Source organism: Scyliorhinus torazame, chromosome 30, assembly GCF_047496885.1.
Source record: "Scyliorhinus torazame isolate Kashiwa2021f chromosome 30, sScyTor2.1, whole genome shotgun sequence".
Lineage (NCBI taxonomy): Eukaryota > Metazoa > Chordata > Chondrichthyes > Carcharhiniformes > Scyliorhinidae > Scyliorhinus > Scyliorhinus torazame.
In genome coordinates, this window is record NC_092736.1 from 25,303,885 (window position 1) to 25,325,051 (window position 21,167).

At 45.2% G+C, this 21,167-nt stretch overlaps 1 protein-coding gene across 1 annotated transcript in view; it reads left to right on the top strand.

Annotated features, from left to right (window-relative positions):
* The window catches only part of LOC140404453 (fibrillin-1-like), a 716,712-nt gene that overhangs the window by 551,346 nt on the left and 144,199 nt on the right, over positions 1 to 21,167 (top strand). Inside the window, exons 40-43 of the mRNA XM_072493009.1 lie at positions 8,779 to 8,904; positions 9,049 to 9,207; positions 9,303 to 9,371; positions 11,424 to 11,549. Coding sequence (XP_072349110.1) covers positions 8,779 to 8,904; positions 9,049 to 9,207; positions 9,303 to 9,371; positions 11,424 to 11,549 — 480 coding nt within the window. The remainder of the gene's footprint in view (positions 1 to 8,778; positions 8,905 to 9,048; positions 9,208 to 9,302; positions 9,372 to 11,423; positions 11,550 to 21,167) is intronic.

A 21,167-nucleotide genomic window follows, 5' to 3' on the forward strand; every position in this document is an offset into this window, starting at 1 on the left:
ATGTAACTTGCAAAGCCTGACCTTTAAATTCGGCGGCCCTATACCCTCCTTACTGTCTGCGGCCCCGCGACCCTTAAGGTCGACCCGCCTTCCCTGTTTGTGAACCTCACTCCGGATTGCAAACCCGTCGCCACCTGAAGCAGCCGGTACAGTGCCCAGGACCGGACCTTCATCAGGTCAGAGGTCCAAAGGCTGCTGAGGGAAGGGGTCATCGAAGCGAGCAACAGTCCCTGGAGAGCTCAAGTAGTGGTGGTAAAGACCAGGGAGAAACATAGGATGGTCATTGATTACAGTCAGACCATCAACAGGTTTACGCAGCTGGATGCGTACCCTCTCCTCCGTATAGCCGACCTGGTAAACAGGATCATGCAATACAAGGTCTTCTCCATGGTGGATCTCAAGTCCGCCTACCACCAGCTACCCCTCCGTAATAGTGACCGCAAGTACACTGCCTTCGGAGCAGATGGGCGGCTCTATCAATTTTTAAGAGTTCCCTTTGGTGTCACTAATGGGGTCTCGGTCTTCCAGCGAGAGATGGACCGAATGGTTGGCCGGTACGGCTTACGCGCAACGTTCCCGTATCTGTATAACGTCACCACCTGCGGCCATGACCAGCAGGACCACGACACCAACCTCCGCAAATTTCTCCAGACCGCGAAAATCCTTAACTTAACGTACAATAAGGATAAATGCGTATTTAGCACCGACCGTCTAGCCATTCTAGGCTACGGAGTGCGAAATGGAGTTATAGGCCCCGACACTGAGCGCATGCGCCCCCTTATGGAGTTCCCCCTCCCTCACTGCCCCAAGGCCCTGAAGCGCTGCCTAGGGTTTTTCAGTTACTACGCCCAGTGGGTCCCTAACTACGCAGACAAAGCCCGACCCCTAATCCAGTCCACAACCTTCCCCCTGTCGACGGAGGCCCGCCAGGCCTTCAGCCGCATCAAAGCAGACATTGCAAAGGCCACGATGCGTGCCATCGGCGAGTCCCTCCCCTTCCAGGTCGAGAGCGATGCGTCCGACGTAGCTCTGGCGGCCACCCTCAACCAAGCGGGCAGGCCCGTGGCCTTCGTCTCCCGTACCCTCTATGCTTCCGAAATTCACCATTCCTCGGTTGAAAAAGAGGCAAAAGCCATAGTTGAAGCTGTGAGACATTGGAGGCATTACCTGGCCGGCAGGAGATTCACGGACCAACGGTCGGTTGCTTTCATGTTCGATGATGCACAGCGGGGCAAGATTAAAAACGACAAGATCTTGCGGTGGAGGATAGAACTCTCCTCACTTGACTATGAGATCTTGTACCGTCCGTGGAAGCTAAACGAGCCTCCTGAGGCCCTGTCCCACGGCACTTGTGCCACTGCACAAGGGGACCGCCTCCGAGCCCTCCACGAGGACCTCTGCCACCCGGGGGTCACTCGTTTCGTCCACTTCATCAAGATCCGCAACCTGCCCTACTCCATTGAGGAGGTCAGGACAGTCACCAGGGACTGCCAAATCCGCACGGAGTGCATACCACACTTCTACCGGCCAGAGAGGGCGCACCTGATAAAGGCTTCCCGTCCCTTTGAACGCCTCAGCATGGATTTCAAAGGCCCCCTCCCGTCCACCGACCGCAACACGTATTTCCTGAACGTGATTGACGAGTACTCCCGGTTCCCATTAGCCATCCCCTGCCCAGACATGACCACAACCACCGTCATCAAGGCCCTCCAGTGTATCTTTACACTGTTCGGTTTCCCCGCATGCATACACAGTGATAGGGGGTCCTCCTTTATGAGCGACAAACTGCGTCAATTCCTGCTCAGCAGGGGCATTGCCTCAAGCAGGACGACCAGTTACAACCCCCGGGGAAACGGACAGGTGGAGAGGGAGAATGGAACGGTCTGGAAGACTGTTCTACTGGCCCTACAGTCCAGGAATCTCCCAGTCTCCCGCTGGCCGGAAGTCCTCCCGGTGGCCCACCACGCCATCCGGTCGCTGCTCTGTACAACTACCAATCAGACACCTCATGAACGGCTCCTTGTTTTCCCCAGGAAGTCCTCCTCCGGGACCTCACTCCCAACCTGGCTAGCAACACCCGGACCCATCCTGCTCTGGAAGCACGTGCGGGCGCACAAGTCAGACCCGTTGGTCGAGAGGGGCCACCTGCTGCACGCTAACCCCCAGTACGCCTACGTGGCGTTCCCTGACGGCCGGCAAGATACGGTCTCCCTACGGGACCTGCCGCCCGCCGGAACCCCACGCGCACCCGAACCATTACTCCCACCCCCACCCCCCACAGCACCTCACTGGCGGGTCAGTACTCCCGCCGCTCCTGCCTAGGCTCGCCCACCCACCGACTCCCCCTACAGCCCCCCCCCCCCCCTCCCCCACCCTGTCAACCGTTTGCCCCAGCAGCGCCGCCTAGGGGTGACGAAGCTGCCAGGGAGGCAGAAACCACGCTCCCCGAGTCGCAACCACCTGGACCCCCACCAGAATCACCACCGAAGCCCAGACGATCCAGAAGGACGACCAGGCCACCCGATCGACTGATTGCTTCGCTGTGACTTTAACCTTGGACGAACACTTTGTAAATATTCTCGACAGCCCTGTAAGGAGGTATCACGGTACCTCCATATCTTTAAAGGCGACTGTTACCACTTGCCACCACCCCCGCCGGACTCTTTTTTTAACAGGGGGTGAATGTGGTAGTATCAGATATTGCGGTACCTAAGAGGCTGATGACCATTGGTTAAACCTAGGCGTTTACCATTGGCTGTTGACTCCGCTGACAGGCAGAGTATAAGAAACGGTGCCGTCCCAGCAGCCTTCACTTTCTGTACCGAAGCTACTGGGGAACAAGTTCTAGTCGAATAAAGCCTTCAGTTATGAAATCACTTCGTCTTGAGTGTAATTGATCATGCATCAGACAGTTACATGGGCAGGGTAGATGTAGAGGGATATGGACCAAATGCGGGCAAGTGGGACTAACTTAATAATAGAAACAGGGCAGCATGGACTAGCTGCGCCGAATGGCCTGTTTCCGTGCTGTAAACATCTATGACTCTAATAATAATATAACAATCTTTATTAGTGTCACAAGTAGGCTTACTTTAGCACTGCAATGAAGTTACTGTGAAAATCACGGTGCCTGTTGGGGTTCACAGGGAAAATTCAGAATGTGTAATTCACCTAACAAGCATGTCTTTCGGGACTTGTGGGAGGAAACCAGAGCACCCAGAGGAAACCCGCGCGGAAACCCAAGCAGACACGGGGAGAACGTGCAGACTCTGCACAAGACAGTAACCCAAGCTGGGAATCGAACCTGGTGCTGTGAAGCAACAGTGCAAACCACTGTGCTACCGTGCCGCTCATATATAGGTATAGGTATGATGTGTGACTGCAAAGTACATATCATGCAGTCAGTAGCTGCTTCCAAGTGGAAACAAAGATCAGCCCATGCCAGGCGTATGTGAAGGCATCTGGCGATTGGAAGGATGGCTTCTCAAGGATCAAGGCAACTCTCTTCAGCCGTGGCGAATGACATTGTTACCAAAAGGACTATTCATGGTGGAGAATACCAGTGCAGAATCAGTGTCAGAACAGGAGGATACTGGTTACAACATTGTTGTGCCAGACATTTATCCAAATTATATTCAGCTAAAAACCCTCCCTTACACAATAACATGGCTCAACTCACTTTCAGCAAAAGGTAAGAATCCTTCATAAAATTAAATTTTATACTGTAAACCCATTATGTGTGTAAGGTGCTCACACAGAACTTCCGCCATTGACACAAACTATCAATCTTCCTTTGGAATTGGGAGAATTTACACTGGCCCAACAGAAGTTGGAGTTGGTCAGAGTAGCACAAGGTTTATTCTGTATTTGGTTGTGCCATATTTGATCTGAGCAATTGATGATGACACTGGGAGAAATCTTTCAACGTGAGTGAGGCCATAAAATGGTTGGTGTTTGATGTGTGCAGCCCAAATTTAACTTTTTAATTGAGGGCAGGATGGGTAAACTACTACCTTACATTGTATGCTCCCTCCTAGAGTACCTAGGATTGAGGAAGTGCTTTATTTCCAATAATGCTGATCCTCAATTTGATAATCACAGATTTTATTATGCTGACCAGAAATGTGTCAGAAATTTGGATATGCACTGTGACAAAGAGTCATTGTTATCATGCGAGAGAGGCCGATGTTTTGGCCTTTGCGTCCCTAGTAGCCCGGCGCAGGATATTGCTAATGTGGAAAGAAGCCAAGCCCCCGGGGGTGGAGACCTGGATAAATGACATGGCAGGGTTTATAAAGCTAGAGCGGATTAAGTTCGTTCTAAGGGGGTCGGCTCAAGGGTTCACCAGGCGGTGGCAACCGTTCGTCGAATACCTCGCAGAAAGATAGATGGAATGGAAAAAAGAAGGCAGCAGCAGCAGCCCAGGATCGGGGGGGGGGTGGGGGGGGGGGGGGCGGGGGGAGGAGGAACCAGAAGGACTCTCAGGGTTGTTAATATATACTGTATAATATGTATAGGTCGTTGCTACAGATAATTATATATTGGACTGTTAAATTATATTTTTGGAGAGTGTTACTTGTGATAAGGCAGTTGCCAATTAGGGTTAGTTTTCATTTTTGTTATTTATTATTTATTCATTTTTTTTTTTTTGTTTGTTTATAAAATAGGTCATTGTTATTTGTGTTGTTATAATATTGTGTAAAGGATGCACAATGTACTGTGTTGATTGACCAAAAATTTTCAATAAAATATTTATAAAAAAAAAATCATGCGCGAACATGCTCTAATTTCCAATATGAGCTAATAGATGGTGAGGATCCTTGTATGAAAATAACTAATTGTGTACCCTGGCTTCAACATCATTCATCTTGAACAGGTTAATGTCAGAAGTGTGAACCGTCCATCCCAATCTGTAACAGTTTATTTGCATTAATCTATGGCCGCAATTTTTTTTTTAAAGTCCCGCTTTGGGCAGGTTTACGGGGTCATTCCCTGCGCTTGAGTCGGGAACAACCCTGCTATCGAACAAGACTGTTATTTTTTGGGGTTCCCCGCTGATGTTCCGCCCGCCAGTGGATGAAGAGAAATGGTGCCCGATCTCTTGACCCCCCCCCCAACACGACCCCCGGACCTCCCCAATGCCCCAACTCACCTGTCGGAGGGCCTTCATGCCCCCCCCACACACCCCACCTCATACAGGCAGGGCACTCCCAGTCCGATCCCAGCACAGGCAAAATGCCATCCAGGCACCTTGGCACTGGCAGCCTGGCACCCTGGCAGTGCCCCTGGCAGCCACCATGCCTGGGAGCCATCAGCAATGCCAGGGTGCCACCTTGCCCAGAGGCCAACCACCCAGGAGTCTCCAGTCACCTGAGAGACCCCACAAGTGCCATTCCTCCTGGTCCCCATTTCTGAAGACCAATGCTGAACAGTGCCCAGCTGGGGTCTCTTTGGCGAGGCCAATTTCTGGCGTGGGCATAGTTAAGTGAACAGTTAAACTCACTTAACCAAACAAGTCTAGATCCTGCCACTTGTGGACAGGATTCAGATTGCGACCTCTCGTGAGATCTCATTAGATCTCATGGGGCAGCTGTATGTGTTAATGGTGACTATGGGTGATTCCTGATTCCTTTTAGTCATTTGTTTATGTGAACTTGCGGGCTGACGTTTGGGGTTTGGTGGAGGATGGGATCGTTGTTATTGATATGGGGATTGACATATTTGTTACTGATTATTGTTTATTGTTGGTGGGTGTTGCCAGTGGACCCAAAGAAAGGGAATTCATTTAATGTTTACAGGAGGCTTTTTGGAACAGCTTGTGATGGAGCCCACGAGGGAACAGGCCATTCTGGACTTAGTGTTATGTAATGAGCCAGACTTGATAAAAGATCTTAAAGTAAGGGAACACTTAGGAGGCAGTGATCATAATATGGTAGAATTCAGTCTGCAATTTGAAAGAAAGAAGGTAGAATCAGATGTAAAGGTGTTACAGTTAAATAAAGGTAACTACAGGGGCATGAGGGAGGAACTGACGAAAATCGACTGGGAGCAGAGCCTAGTGGGAAAGACAGTAGAACAGCAATGGCAGGAGTTTCTGGGAGTAATTGAGGACACAGTACAGAGATTCATCCCAAAGAAAAGAAAGGTTATCAGAGGGGTGATTAGGCAGCCATGGCTGACAAAGGAAGTTAGGGAATGCATCAAAGCAAAAGAGAAAGCCTATAATGTGGCGAAGAGTAGTGGGAAGTCAGAAGATTGGAAAACAAACAGAGGATAACAAAGAGAGAAATAAGGAAGGAGAGGATCAAATATGAAGGTAGGCTAGCCAGTAACATTAGGAATGATAGTAAAAGTTTCTTTAAATACATTAAAAACAAACGGGAGGCAAACGTAGACATTGGGCTGCTCCAAAATGATGCTGGTAATCTAGTGATGGGAGACAAGGAAATAGCTGAGGAACTAAATAAGTACTTTGCGTCAGCCTTATTCATAGAATTTACAGTGCAGAAGGAGGTCATTCGGCCCATCGAGTCTGCACCGGCTCTTGGAAAGAGCACCCCACCCTATCCCCATAACCCAGTAACCCCACCCAACACTAAGGGCAATTTTCGACACTAAGGGCAATTTATCATGGCCAATCCACCTAACCTGCACATCTTTGGACTGTGGGAGGAAACCGGAGCACCCGGAGGAAACCCACGCACACACGGGGTGGATGTGCAGACTCCGCACAGACAGTGACCCAAGCCGGAATCAAACCTGGGACCCTGGAGCTGTGAAGCAATTGTGCTATCCACAATGCTACCGGGCTTCACAGTAGAAGACATGAGTAATATCCCAACAATTCAGGAGTGTCAGGGGACAGGGTTGAATATGGTAGCCATCACAAAAGAGAAAGTGCTAGAGAAACTAAGAGGTCTAAAAATTGATAAATCTCCGGACCCAGATGGGCTACATCCTAGTGTTCTAAAGGAGATAGCTGAAGAAATAGTGGAGGCGTTAGTTATGATCTTTCAAAAGTCACTGGAGTCAGGGAAAGTCCCAGAGGATTGCAAAATCGCTGTTGTAAACCCCCTGTTCAAGAAGGGAACAAGAAAAAAGATGGAAAATTATAGGCCAATTAGCCTAACCTCGGTTGTTGGCAAGATTCTAGAATCCATTGTTAAGGATGAGATTTCTAAATTCTTGGAAGTGCAGGGTCGGATTAGGACAAGTCAGCATGGATTTAGTAAGGGGAGGTCGTGCCTGACAAACCTGTTAGAGTTCTTTGAAGAGATAACATATAGGTTAGACCAAGGAGAGCCAATGGATGTTATCTATCTTGACTTCCAAAAGGCCTTTGATAAGGTGCCTCACGGGAGACTGCTGAGTAAAATAAGGGCCCATGGTATTCGAGGCAAGGTACTAACATGGATTGATGATTGGCTGTCAGGCAGAAGGCAGAGAGTTGGGATAAAAGGTTATTTTTCGGAATGGCAACCGGTGACGAGTGGTGTCCCGCAGGGTTCAGTGTTGGGGCCACAGCTGTTCTCTTTATATATTAACGATCTAGATGACGGGACTGGGGACATTCTGGCTAAGTTTGCCAATGATACAAAGATAGGTGGGAGGGGCAGGTAGTATTGAGGACATGGGGAGGCTGCAGAAAGATTTAGACAGTTAGGAGAGTGGTCCAAGAAATGGCTGATGAAATTCAACGTGGGCAAGTGCGAGGTCTTGCACTTTGGAAAAAAGAATAGAGGCATGGACTATTTTCTAAACGGTGACAAAATTCATAATGCTGAAGTGCAAAGGGACTTGGGAGTCCTAGTCCAGGATTCTCTAAAGGTAAACTTGCAAGTTGAGTCCGTAATTAAGAAAGCAAATGCAATGTTGTCATTTATCTCAAGAGGCTTGGAATATAAAAGCAGGGATGTACTTCTGAAGCTTTATAAAGCATTAGTTAGGCCCCATTTAGAATACTGTGAGCAATTTTGGGCCCCACACCTCAGGAAGGACATACTGGCACTGGAGCGGGTCCAGCGGAGATTCACACGGATGATCCCAGGAATGGTCGGCCTAACATACGATGAACGTCTGAGGATCCTGGGATTATATTCATTGGCGTTTAGGAGGTTGAGGGGAGACCTAATAGAAACTTACAAGATAATGAATGGCTTAGATAGGGTGGACATAGGGAAGTTGTTTCCATTAGCAGGGGAGACTAGGACCCGGGGGCACAGCCTTAGAATAAAAGGAAGTCACTTTAGAACAGAGATGAGGAGAAATTTCTTCAGCCAGAGAGTGGTGGGTCTGTGGAATTCATTGCCACCGAGGGCGATGGAGGCCGGGACGTTGAGTGTCTTTTTACAAAACTCGAGGAATTAAGGGCTATGGAGAGAGAGTGGGTAAATGGAGTTGAAATCAGCCATGATTGAATGGCGGAGTGGACTCGATGGGCCGAATGGCCTTACTTCCGCTCCTATGTCTTATGGTGTAAATTTGGGAGAAAATGAGAAAAAGGAGGCGAATAAAAATATTTTTTATTTAAAGAATCTCATGGGGCATAATGACTGTCGGGAGTGGCCTCGCATGGGATTTACCGGTCGAGTCCCATCCCTATTCGGGTGGGACACAAGTAGTTCCATTCCATTCACGAAATTAGTTTTTGTAATGTTAAATATCATAAAATACTAGAAATTAGAAAATGTATTGTACTGAAGTCAATTTGTTTTATTTTCCAAATAAGAAAATCTTATTGTTATTCTCCAAAACTTTTGTTTATCTGCTTTGTTTTAGATCTTAATGAGTGCAGTACATTGCCTGGCATTTGCGGCCCTGGTACTTGTTTCAACACGGTAGGAAATTATACCTGCATCTGTCCACCAGATTATATGCAGGTTAATGGTGGAAACAACTGTATGGGTAAGTATTTATCAACCAACTAGGAGGACATTAAGCAGCTGTAAACATTTTTTTCAATCAACTGAATTTAATTGTGTTTATCTGTAACCTTTCAGTTTAATGGCCTTCAGTTTAGTGACAAGGTTTTACCCTTTTAATCTGCAGACAATAGAAAGAGTTTCTGCTTCAAATATTTTGACACTGAAAATGGCACATGTGATGGCGAGTTGGCCTTTAATATGACAAAGAAGCTGTGCTGCTGTTCATACATGATTGGAAAAGCTTGGAACAGGCCGTGTGAACAGTGCCCTCTTCCTGTTACAGGTATGTTCGTGTGCATCAACTATAAAACTTTTACAACTAGAATAAGAATGCATGATGTGTATAATATTTTGACAATATGCTGAATCATGTTTCAGATGAATTTCTGTTTCTCTGCGGGAGTCGGACCCCTGGCTATATTATTGATATAAGTGGACAGCCAGTTGGTAAGAGATTTTTTTTGGCTATTTGTAGAATACTTTTTTTGAATGATGTATGCTCATAAGTAATGAAATTCAATTTCAAATGCATTTATGTTTGTTAAAATATAATTATCTCGGTGCTGCAACTGCATTTAATGAGACCATTATTTAAGCATTTCCAGGCATCATCAAGCAATTTTTATTGTTGCTTGTTAGTTTCAATCAGATTTAGATCTGTATTATTGATTTTTTTTTTTAATGTTGTAAGACTTAATCATGTTTACAGTCTGTTCGATATTCAGAGGAAGTTTATAATAAGTTACACTGAAAGATTTAATTGGTCAATCTATCAGTGACAGAATAAACATAGCAAAATTTTGTATGTTCACTGATTCCAGTAAAAATAATGTATCCTTAAAAAGTGAAGATAATGGAATAAAATGAAGCACATAACAATGCCCATGAGTGGCAGTTTAGCTTGCTTAGCATGATATTCCTTACAAGCACTGTGATGTGGTCCTTAATCTCATTGCTCATGCTTGGCCATAGAGTACTTCTGTTGCTCTCCTCAGGTTAGACTCAATTCCGTGATGGCTCACATGGATAAACTCCAACATATCTCTTCTCCTCTAAATGGTCGAAATCTTGGAACACCCTTCCTAACAGCACTGTGGGTGTTCCTACAACAGTTGACTGCAGCAATTCAAGAAGGCAGCACACCACCACTTTCTTGAGGGCAAGAAAGGATACACACTAAATGCTGACCTAGACAGTGATGCCCATATCCGTGAACGAATGAAAAGCAAAGTCTGTTTAGGGATAATTACTCTAGTTACTTATAGAAGATGCCATCTTGGGCAATATCTTTGTATGCCCGATACTTATAGGGGAGGCAGTGGCGTCATAGTATTGTCACTGGACTAGTAATCCAGACACCCAGGATAATGCCCTGGAGACCTAGTTTTGAAACCCACCAAGGCAGATGGTAAAATTTGAATTCCGTAAAAAAAATCTGGAATTAAAAGTCTAATGATGACCATGAAGCCATTGCCGATTGTCGTAAAAACCCGTCTGGTTCGCTAATGTCCTTTACGGAAGGGCATCTGCCATCCTTACCTGGTCTGGTCTACATGCGACTCTAGATCCACAGCAATGTGGTTGACTCTTAAAATGTGAGTGCAATTAGGGAACGGCAACAAATGCTGGCCTTGTGTCCTTGATGGTTTCAAGCCATCCTTTCATCACAACTTCCTGTAGCACTTGGAGAGTGGCATGTCATTGCATAGCATCCTTGCTCTGAAAAAGATATTTATCTCTTAGATTCAATGTGTCTACGAGTTTGCTGACTTTCAGAGCATTGGTGCTTCTCGTTGAATCTAGAAGATTTCACACACTGTATTCTGCTATGATCAGGTGCAAAGGGGTTGAATGGCTCATCTCTTTGCCCTTTTCTTCTTTGACCACAACAGATTTCTTCTGTTTGAAAAGGATATATTTGCCGAGCCATGGAGTACTCAAATGTATGGGCTGTGATCATAAACGAAACAAGAAGCGAGGTTTTCTTGAGCTTAACAAAGGTTAACTGTATTATACTAAAACTGATCTAAATAAAATAATAAAATGCGCACCAACATTTATACAATCAAACAAATTAGGTGCAGGATTTGGCATGAAGCACATCTTAAAAGTTCATCTTTTAAGACCTCAAGATTTCACAATACTGGGTTTCTTGACCCTCATTGAGATATAGAACATAGAACGGGTGCAATACAGCTTGTGGCACTCTTTCCCCAGCACTAACAACAGTTGGTACTCTTATTTGTTCTTGTTTAACTCTGTCAATTTCATAATTCTGCCACTAAGACTGGAGAATTTCCAATTCACCTCAAATCTGCCTTCATCACCACTGCAGCCAGTACTAGAATATCCCAAACACATTGATTCAACCAGGAATCAATATCCTGTGCAAAGTTGCACCAACATTTTGCGAGTGTAAATGAACAGAGAAAAATACACTTGACCATGCTATATATAAATTTGTTTACGAGTTTAATCTGGAGATATACTTCCTTTCAGACATTGACGAATGCCGTTGGATCCCTGGTATCTGTGCTAATGGTGTATGCATTAATCAACTTGGAAGTTTCCGATGTGAATGTCCCATGGGCTTTCAATACAATGATCAACTGATCAGCTGTGAAGGTATGGAAATATTTCTCAATTTGTAAAATGAGCCGTTACAATAGATTCCTTCAATTTATTAAAAAGTATATAGAGAAGTAAATATAACTGCCTGCTGTTTCATGAAAATGAGAAATGAAAATCACTTATTGTCACAAGTAGGCTTCAAATGAAGTTATGAAAAGCCCCTCGTCGCCACATTCCGGCACCTGTTTTGGGGAGGCTGGTACAGGAATCATTATGAGGTACTCCTTGTATGCCACAGTACTTGTTAGATCTGCATCTCAGCACAGCATAAAATAAATTAATTTCAACTGTGCAGTTTACCTCCTGTTACCTCCTGCCAACTGTTAAAATGGATTGTTCGTCATTTTCTTACTGATTTATTTCCTAAAAAATAAAAAAAAATCAATGATATATTCTTGCCATCTTGCGTTTGAATGCGATTACATATATCATATGTTACTGATAATGTAAGCCTGCTATTTGGACCCTGCATAGATCATCAGTGGGATTCTCCAACCCCCTGCCGGGTCGGAGAATCCCCGGGGGTCGGCGCGAATCCCGCCCTGACGCCGGCTGCCGTATTCTTCGGCGCCAGTTTTCAGGTGGGGGCGGGGTTCATGCCACGCCAGTCGGGGGCCGTTGGCAGGGCCCCCCCCCCCCAAGCAATTCTCTGGGCCCCGAAGGGCCGAGCGGCCGCCCATTTTTGGCCAGTCCTGCCGGCATGGATGAGACATGATCCCACACGGCGGGACCGGGAAGGTAAGTCATCTGGGGCAGTCCTCGGGGGGGGGGGGGGGGGGGGGGGGGGGGGCCCGATCTGCGGGCGGGCCTTCCTCCCGCGCCAGCCTCTGTAGGGCTCCGCCATGGATCACGCCGCCCCTTTGGCGCATGCGCGGATTCGCGCAGACCCTTCGGCGCCAGCTGGTGCGGCGCCAACCCCTCCAGCGTCCACCTTGCCCCGGAAGTGCGGAATTCCGGACTTTCGGGGGCTGTTAACGCCGGAGTGTTTCGTGCCGGTTTTCCCGCTGGTGTGGGGACTTACTCCCCGGAAAGGAGAATCCCGCCCCATATGTTACTGATAATGCATGCCTACTATTTGGATCCTGTGAAAGGTCAAATAATTATAACCGTGATTAACTCGGTCGTGATATTGGTGTGTTACCTCCAATTTGTGAATACTTTTATTTGAACAGTGTATGCTGATGACATCAGCAGGTTCCTAAACCTTTCCACCACTGGGGTTTTCTTTGTTATATCTGGGTCTATTGCAGACTAAGTGATAAAGATTGTTTTGTTGGATTAATCAACAACTCTGATATTGCTGTGTCATATGACTACCAGGATAGTGGAAGGTGAACTACTTAAATCTTGGTCTTTTTGTGTTTAGCAATTCCTATGTTCCCAAAGGAGTTATTAGCTTGGAAACATGCAGATACAGTTGATGTTTAAGCAGTCTTAGGTTGATTGTGGGTAATGTTTTGATGCGTTGCATCTTTTCACACCTTTGTCAGTAACATACCTAATCAGGATACAACCAAAGTAATCATAAGCCACCATGACAGCATAAGAGCAACAAACAGAAAATCCTGCCTGTTTATTATCATAGGATTTGCAGTGCAGAAGGAGGCCATTCGGCCCATCGAGTCTGCACCGGCTCCTGGAAAGAGCACCCCACCCAAAGTCAACACCTCCACCCTATCCCCACAACCCAGCAACCCCACCCGACACTAAGGGCAATTTATCATGGCCAATCCACCTAACCTGCACATCTTTGGACTGTGGGAGGAAACCGGAGCACCCGGAGGAAACCCACGCGCTCACAGGGAGGATGTGCAGACGCCGAACAGACAGAAACCCAAGCCGGAATCGAACCTGGGACCCTGGAGCTGTGAAGCAATTGTGCTATCCACAATGCTACCGTGCTGCCCAATTATTAGACTAGTAAAATTATCACACAGTGATTCCTCTCAAACCTATCACCATAGATTCAAAAATGACCAAGTAGGTAACAAATGTATTGATATATGCATGGAAAATGCAGGCGGCTTTATGTATGTGTCCTATTTAAATGGATAACTACCAGACCAAAACAGCAGAATTACTTCATTTTTGTTCCAGTTTGACTGAAGTCAAATTGTGATGATGTGTGATGATGCTACTCATGGCATAATAGGCTGGATTTTCCCTTCCTGCACCTGAATTCATGGAGGAATGAATAAAACGAGGCGCCCAGGGCCAGAATTTCAAATCTCCTCCAATCTCTATGGATTGGCCATGTTAAATTGTCCTTTAATTGAAAAAAAGAATTGGGTACTCTTAAATTCTTTTTTTAAAAATAGTATCAATGAATAAAGCTTCAATCCGATTAACATCTCTTAGTCTTGTCAAATAAACAAACAGCCAATGAAAATCTTTACAGCTTCACACAAGTGTCAATGACAGAAAAGGTCCCCTTCAAGCTGTAACACCTGAAGTCCATTAGTCAGTCTAAGAGCTTAGCCAAGCATCAACAAGGAGACCATCTGGTAACTATCAACAGAAGCAGTTTCCAGATTGCCTCATTATGAATGCTTGGATGAGCTCCAAGAATGGGTTAATGGATTCAGCTTAGCAGGGATCTGTTTAACAATTGCAATGGGAAGAGCGAGCTTTGTTTTATTGACATTTTAATGAGGTAATAAGTTATTCTTTCTTTGCAATTTTTAAATGCCTGTTTGTTTATCTAAGTGAGATTAAGAGGTGTTAAAAGGATTAAAGCTTTATTTATTAATACTACAAATGACTGTCGTACAGTGGAACTTTTTTGAGGATGTAGGATGAGCAGTTCTTTACAAAGGAGATTTTCAAAGCCTTTGTTTATTGTATCAGTTTCAGAAGCATTTTGAAGACTTATCAGATTTTCCAATAGACCATTTGATCTTTCCTTTCTGGATATTGGGAGAGCGGGTATGGAGGATGCCTGAGGGTAATAGAAGGGATATCGATGGGGCATGGAGGTGAAGAGAGCTTAAGGATATGAGAAGATATGAGGGAGCATGAGAGATTGGTGAGGGCGAGAGGGCAAACAACCATGTGCATGACTGAGACAATGTCCCAGCGAACCAAGATGGACCTTCTAACCAACCCGCCTCATGACCCACACACCTCCATTGCTGCCTTCAGCCTTTTCCTGGGGATCCTCAATCCAGCCCGATACTGACTCATGGAAGCCAATATCTCATGGGAGTTCCCCTATTTTCAGAAGTCGGGAACACACATCAAGAAATGGCTCAACTCATGGTTCCCAACTCTTAAGGGGAGAATCCAGCCCAAGGCTACAATCCAAGAAGCCCTGTGGTCAGTACCAGATAGTCTTGAAGAGAGTTTGGAGGTAATCTTGAGTGAAGGTGGCTCTAACTTCATCCATCTCCTGTTACCTTCCCAGAATAGTTAGTGGCAATCATGGTCAGATACTGGATAATAGATGAGCATTGCTTCTCATCCCAATAACTCCCACATCTGTACAAGCCCCACTCAAAGGCAGTGATCCCTCTACAGTAGTAGTTTTATGCGTTTAAGGTTTCAGATCTTGTTACTAATTCTCAAATTGAACCAACTTGCTTGGTTGAACAATCGCTAATATTCCCTCTACTTCCATAATTCTTCCAACTTAATTTCTCCTCCAGATAGATATAAATGGGTATGATATAATTGGCATTACGGAGACATGGCTGCAGGGTGAACAGGGATGGGAACTGAATGCCCCAGGGTTTTCCGTATTTAGGAAGGACAGGCATAAAAGAAAAGGTGGTGGTGTGGCACTGCTGGATAAAGAGAAAATTAACACAGTAGTGAATGGATATTAGCTCTGACAATGTGGAATTTGTATGGGTAGAGTTGAGAAATACCAAGGGACAAAAAACATTAGTGGGCGTCATATATAGACCCCCAAACTGCAGTGGTGAGGTTGGGAATGGCATTAAACAAGAAATTAGAGATGCATGTAACAAGGAAATATCGGTGATCATGGGTTATTTTAATCTTCACATAGATTGGGCAAATCAAATTAGCCACCATGCTCTAGAGGAGGAATTCCTGGAGGGTATACGGGATGGTTTTCTTGACCAATATGTGGAGGAACGAACGAGAGAGCAGGCCATCTTAAACTGGGTACTGTGTAATGAGAAGGGAATCATTGCCAATCTGGCTATACGAGACCCTTTGGGGATGAGCGACCATAACATGATAGAATTTTTTATCAAGATGGAGAGTGAAGTTGATTCGGAGACTAGGGTGCTGAATCTTAATAATGGGAACTATGAAGATATGAGGCGTGATTTGGTATTGATAGATTGGGGAGAGTTACTTAAAGGGATGACAGTAGTTAGACAACGACAAACATTCAAGGAACGCATGGGGGAACTACAGCAACTGTTCATTCCTGTATGGCACAAAAGCAAATGGGGTAAGAGGGCCAATCCATGGCTTACAAAGGAAATTAGAAATAGTATCCGATACAAGGAAGAAGCATACAGATTGGCCAAGAAAAATAATAGGTCTGAGGATTGGGAGCAGTTTAGAATTCAGCAAAGAAGGACAAAGGGATTGATTAAGAAGGGGAAAGTACAGTACGAAAGGAAGCTTGCAGGGAACATAAAGACTGACACTAAATCTATAGATATGTGAAGAGAAAGAGATTGGTAAAGAGAAATGTACAGACAGAAACAGGGAATGCATAATAAGGGACAAAGAAATGGCTGAGCAATTGAATACATACTTTGGTTCTGTCTTCACAAAAGAGGACACAAACCAGATACCAGAAATGTTAAAGAATGAAAGTGGGCAGCACGGTAGCATTGTGGATAGCACAATTGCTTCACAGCTCCAGGGTCCCAGGTTCGATCCCCGGCTTGGGTCACTGTCTGTGCGGAGTCTGCACATTCTCCCCGTGTGTGCGTGGGTTTCCTCCAGGTGCTCTGGTTTCCTCCCACAGTCCAAAGATGTGCGGGTTAGGTGGACTGGCCATGCTAAATTGCCCATAGTGTCCAAAATTGCCCTTAGTGTTGGGTGGGGTTACTGGGTTATGGGGATAGGGTGGAGGTGTGGACCTTGGGTAGGGGGCTCTTTCCAAGAGCTGGTGCAGGCACGATGGGCCGAATGGCCTCCTTCTGCACTGTAAATTCTATGATTCTATGAAAGGTATAGTGAGAGGGAGGAACTGAGGAAGATAGACATTAGTAGAGAAATGGTGTTGGGAAAATTGATGGGATTGAAGGCGGATAAATCCCCAGGGCCTGAGAATCTGCATCCCAGAGTGCTTAAGGAGGTGGCTCTGGAAATAGTGGATGCATTGGTGGTCATCTTCTGGGATTCTATAGACTCTGGAACTGTCCCTGCAGATTGGAGCGTAGCTCACGTCACTACGCTATTCAAAAAGGGAGGTAGATAGAAAGCAAGGAATTATAGACCAGTAAGCCTATCAGTAGTGGGGAAAGCAGTGGCAGGATCAGTCAGAGTCAGCATGGATTTATGAAGGGAAAATCATGCTTGACAAATCTGTTGGAATTCTTTGAAGATGTAACCAGTCCAGTTGACAAGGGGGAGCCAGTCGATGTGGTATATTTGGACTTTCAGAAGGCGTTTGACAAAGTCCCGCATAAGAGATTATTGTGCAAAATTAAAGCGGATGGGATTGGGGGAAATGTACTGAGATGGATAGAAAACTGGTTGGCAGAGAGGAAACAAAGAGTAGGGATTAATAGGTCCTTTTCAAATTGACAGGTAGTAACTAGTGGGGTACCATAGGGATCGGTGCTGGGACCCCAGCTATTCACAATATATATTCATGATGTGGATGAGGGAACAAAATGTAACATCTCAAAGTTTGCAGATGATACCAAGTTGGGTGGGAGGGTGAATTGTGACGAGGATGCAGGGATCCTGCAGCATGATCTGGACAGTTTGGGCGAGTGGGCAAATCAATGGCAGATTCAGTATAATTTGGGTAAGGGTGAGGTTATTCACTTTGGAAGCAAAAACAGGAAGGCACATTACTACCTGAATGGTTGTAAATTGGGAGAGGGGAGTGTGCAGCGGTACTTGGGTGTTCTTGTGCACCATTCGCTGAAGGTAAGCATGCAGGTGCAACAGGCGGTAAAGAAGGCTAATGGTATGTTGGCCTTCATTGCGAGAGGTTTCGAGTATAGAAGCAGGGATGTGTTGCTGCAATTGTACAGGGCCTTGGTGAGGCCACACTGGAGTAATGTGTGCAGTTTTGGTCTCCTTCTCTGAGGAAGGATGCTCTTGCTCTCGAGGAAGTGTGGCGAAGGTTGACCAGATTGATTCCAGGGATGGCGGGACTGTCATATGAGGAGAGATTGACTAGGTTGGGATTATTCTCGCTGGAGTTCAGAACAATGAGGGGGGATTTCATAGAGACTTATAAAATTCTAACAGGACTAGACAGGGTAGATGCAGGGAAGATGTTACCAATGATAGGTGTGTCCAGAACCAGGGGTCACAGCCTGAGGATTCAGGGTAAACCATTTCGGACAGAGATGAGGAGACATTTCTTCACCCAAAGAGTGGTGAGCCTGTGGAATTCATTACCACAGGAAGTAGTTGATGCTAAAACTTTGAATATATTCAAGATGCGGCTGGATATAGCACTTGGGGCGAATGGGATCAAAGGCTATGGGGAGAAAGCAGGATTAGGCTATTGAGTTGGATGATCAGCCATGATCGTGATGAATGGCGGAGCAGGCTCGAAGGGCTAAAAGGCCTCCTCCTGCTCCTATCTTCTATGTATCTATGTATGTATTCCTGTAGCTTTCTTCCATCCCATACGCAAGTGATACTTTGCGCACTCATTTGGTAGGACTTTCTGGCTATTCACACTGGCAGGGTCTTATGGTCCCACCAACGGCACACCTCCGTCGTGAGTTTGATGACAGCAAGGGGTGTATTTAACGGTGCGTTACCAGAAGATCCTGCCTGGCGAGCCACCCTCTGCTGCTGCAGAACACGCTGCGGAGGGGGAGGAAAATCCGGTCCCTTATTTTATTCAATTGGCATTCTTTCATGCTATGCCCCCTCGGTTCCCAACCCCCCACACACACACACAGTAATTAAGGTGGTCTATTTAGTCCACCAGAATAGTGGATGCCATATATGCCAGAACATGGCAGTATAAATACTGCCCAAATATCAGTTTATGTTCCAAATCTGATTTTTTTAAATGGTGGTAGGTTTGTGTAAAAAAATATTCTATGGCATTAATTCATCTCACTGACACTGTTGGCTTCTGTATCATTCAAGATTAGGGTTACTATTCAAATGTACACACTTGGCAAGCAAAAATATCAAAAGATTAACAGCAAAAACCACATACACAAAAAGGGTCTGTGTCATTTATTATAACTTTTTGATTTTATTTTTGTCAGTGTTTTGATGATGAGACTCCTTTGCCATTAAAATTGATAACAGATTCTGAAAACCCTGAGGTGGAACATAGTTACAAATGTTAAGTAATGGGGTAAGAGTTAAGTAATGCATTAAGAGACATTGCAATTAGTTGTCTCATTTATGTTAAGTATCCAATGATTGACACTGACATGCAAAGGGGCTTCAGGTGGCCCTTGTGTCAGGTGATGTGTTGTTAGAGCTTTGTGCAGAGGCTGTGGTAGTGAAATAAATGGTGTCTGGTGAAAAGGAACAGGACTTTTGACTCTTCATACAACGGTAACTAAAACGTATAACAATGATAGCAGAGAATGGTTGCTGTGCAAATGTGAAGGTTTGAAAGATACAACTTTTCATGAACAAACCAAGGAGTGAGTGAGAAGGGAAAAAAAAGATACATGGCTGAACCCAGGATAAGGATGGCTGGATATGACTATCCCCCCTTATTTTCTGAAAGGGAATCGTACAACCAATGGAGAAGTGCAGTAGTTATGTGGACTAAGGTAACTGCCTTGGGAAAGAGAAAACAAGGTATGGCATTGGCTCTTTCTCTACCTTATGACAGTAAAATCCAAAACAAAGTGCTTTCTGAGCTGGACTTGGAAGAGTTAGACTCAGAAGAAGGACTGGAGACTCTATTAAAATATATGGGTAAGATTTACAAGAAAGATGACTTGTTAAGTGCGTATGAAGCATGGTCGGAATTTGATAAGTTCTGGAAAATAGAGGAATTCTCCATGGAAGACTACATAATGGAATTTGGCAGACTATATAAAAGGCTGCAGAAACACAACCTGGAATTTCCACAGTCTGTGTTGGCCTTTAAATTACTTGACTGTGCTAGAGTGAGCAACATGGATAGGCTCCTGGTTTTGACAGGAGTTCAGTTTACGGATGAGGATACGTTATTCGATCAGATGCCAAAAGCTTTAAAGAAGTTTCTGGGGAAACATTCGATTCCGATGGCTCTGATGACTCAAATAGGTCAGTCTGCTATAAAGCGCTGGTAATAAGGGTGTTGGTTGCAGAATCCTTCAATTGTGCTGTATTGGACAGTGGCTGCACATCTACTGTGTGTGGAATTGACTGGTTAAAATGTTACCTGGACTCCTTGAATGCTGAAAGTCATAACAAGGTTAAGGAATTTGAAGGTTCCACAAGTTTCAGGTTTGGGGATGATAATACTCTGAAGTCGCTGAAAAGAGTGGTGATCCCTTGCAATATTGCCGGAGTGAATCATTTCATTAGCACGGATGTTGTATCAAGTGAGATACCTTTGCTTCTGAGCAAACCGTCGATGAAGAAAGCACACATGAAACTGGATATGGAACAGTATAAGGCAACAGTTTTTGGAAAGACAGTGGACTTACAATTTACACAGTCGGGAACTATTGTATTCCATTACTGAAAAATAATAATGATGTGGAGATGCCGGCGTTGGACTGGGGTGAGCACAGTACGAAGTCTTACAACACCAGGTTAAAGTCCAACAGGTTTGTTTCGATGTCACTAGCTTTCGGAGCGCTGCTCCTTCCTCAGGTGAATGAAGAGGTCTGTTCCAGAAACACATATATAGACACATTCAAAGATGCCAAACAATGCTAGGAATGCGACCATTAGCAGGTGATTAAATCCTTACAGATCCAGAGATGGGGTAACCCCAGGTAAGGATTTAATCACCTGCCAATGGTCGCATTCCTAGCATTGTTTGGCATCTTTGAATTTGTCTATATATGTGTTTCTGGAACAGACCTCTTCATTCACCTGAGGAAGGAGCAGAGCTCCGAAAGCTAGTGACATCGAAACAAACCTGTTGGACTTTAACCTGGTGTTGTAAGACTTCGTACTGTGAAAAATAATATTTCAAGTAGAGTGGTTAAGGATGTGTTAATGGCAGTTGAAAATGGGACTTTCGCTGATAAAAAGCTTGTTGTATTAAAACTGCATAGGCAATTTACACGTCCGTCTCCTCGGAGGCTGAAAAATGTATTAAAGGATGCAGGGGTAAGGGATGAAGACTATACTAAACTGATAGAACAGGTTAGTGATTGCTGTGAAGTTTGTAGGAAGTACAGAAGGATACCAGCACGACCGATAGTAACCCTACCTTTGGCCAGGGATTTTAATGACATTGTGGCTGTGGACCTTAAGATCTGGAATAAGGTCATTTTTCCGAAAGGACAACTACCAAAA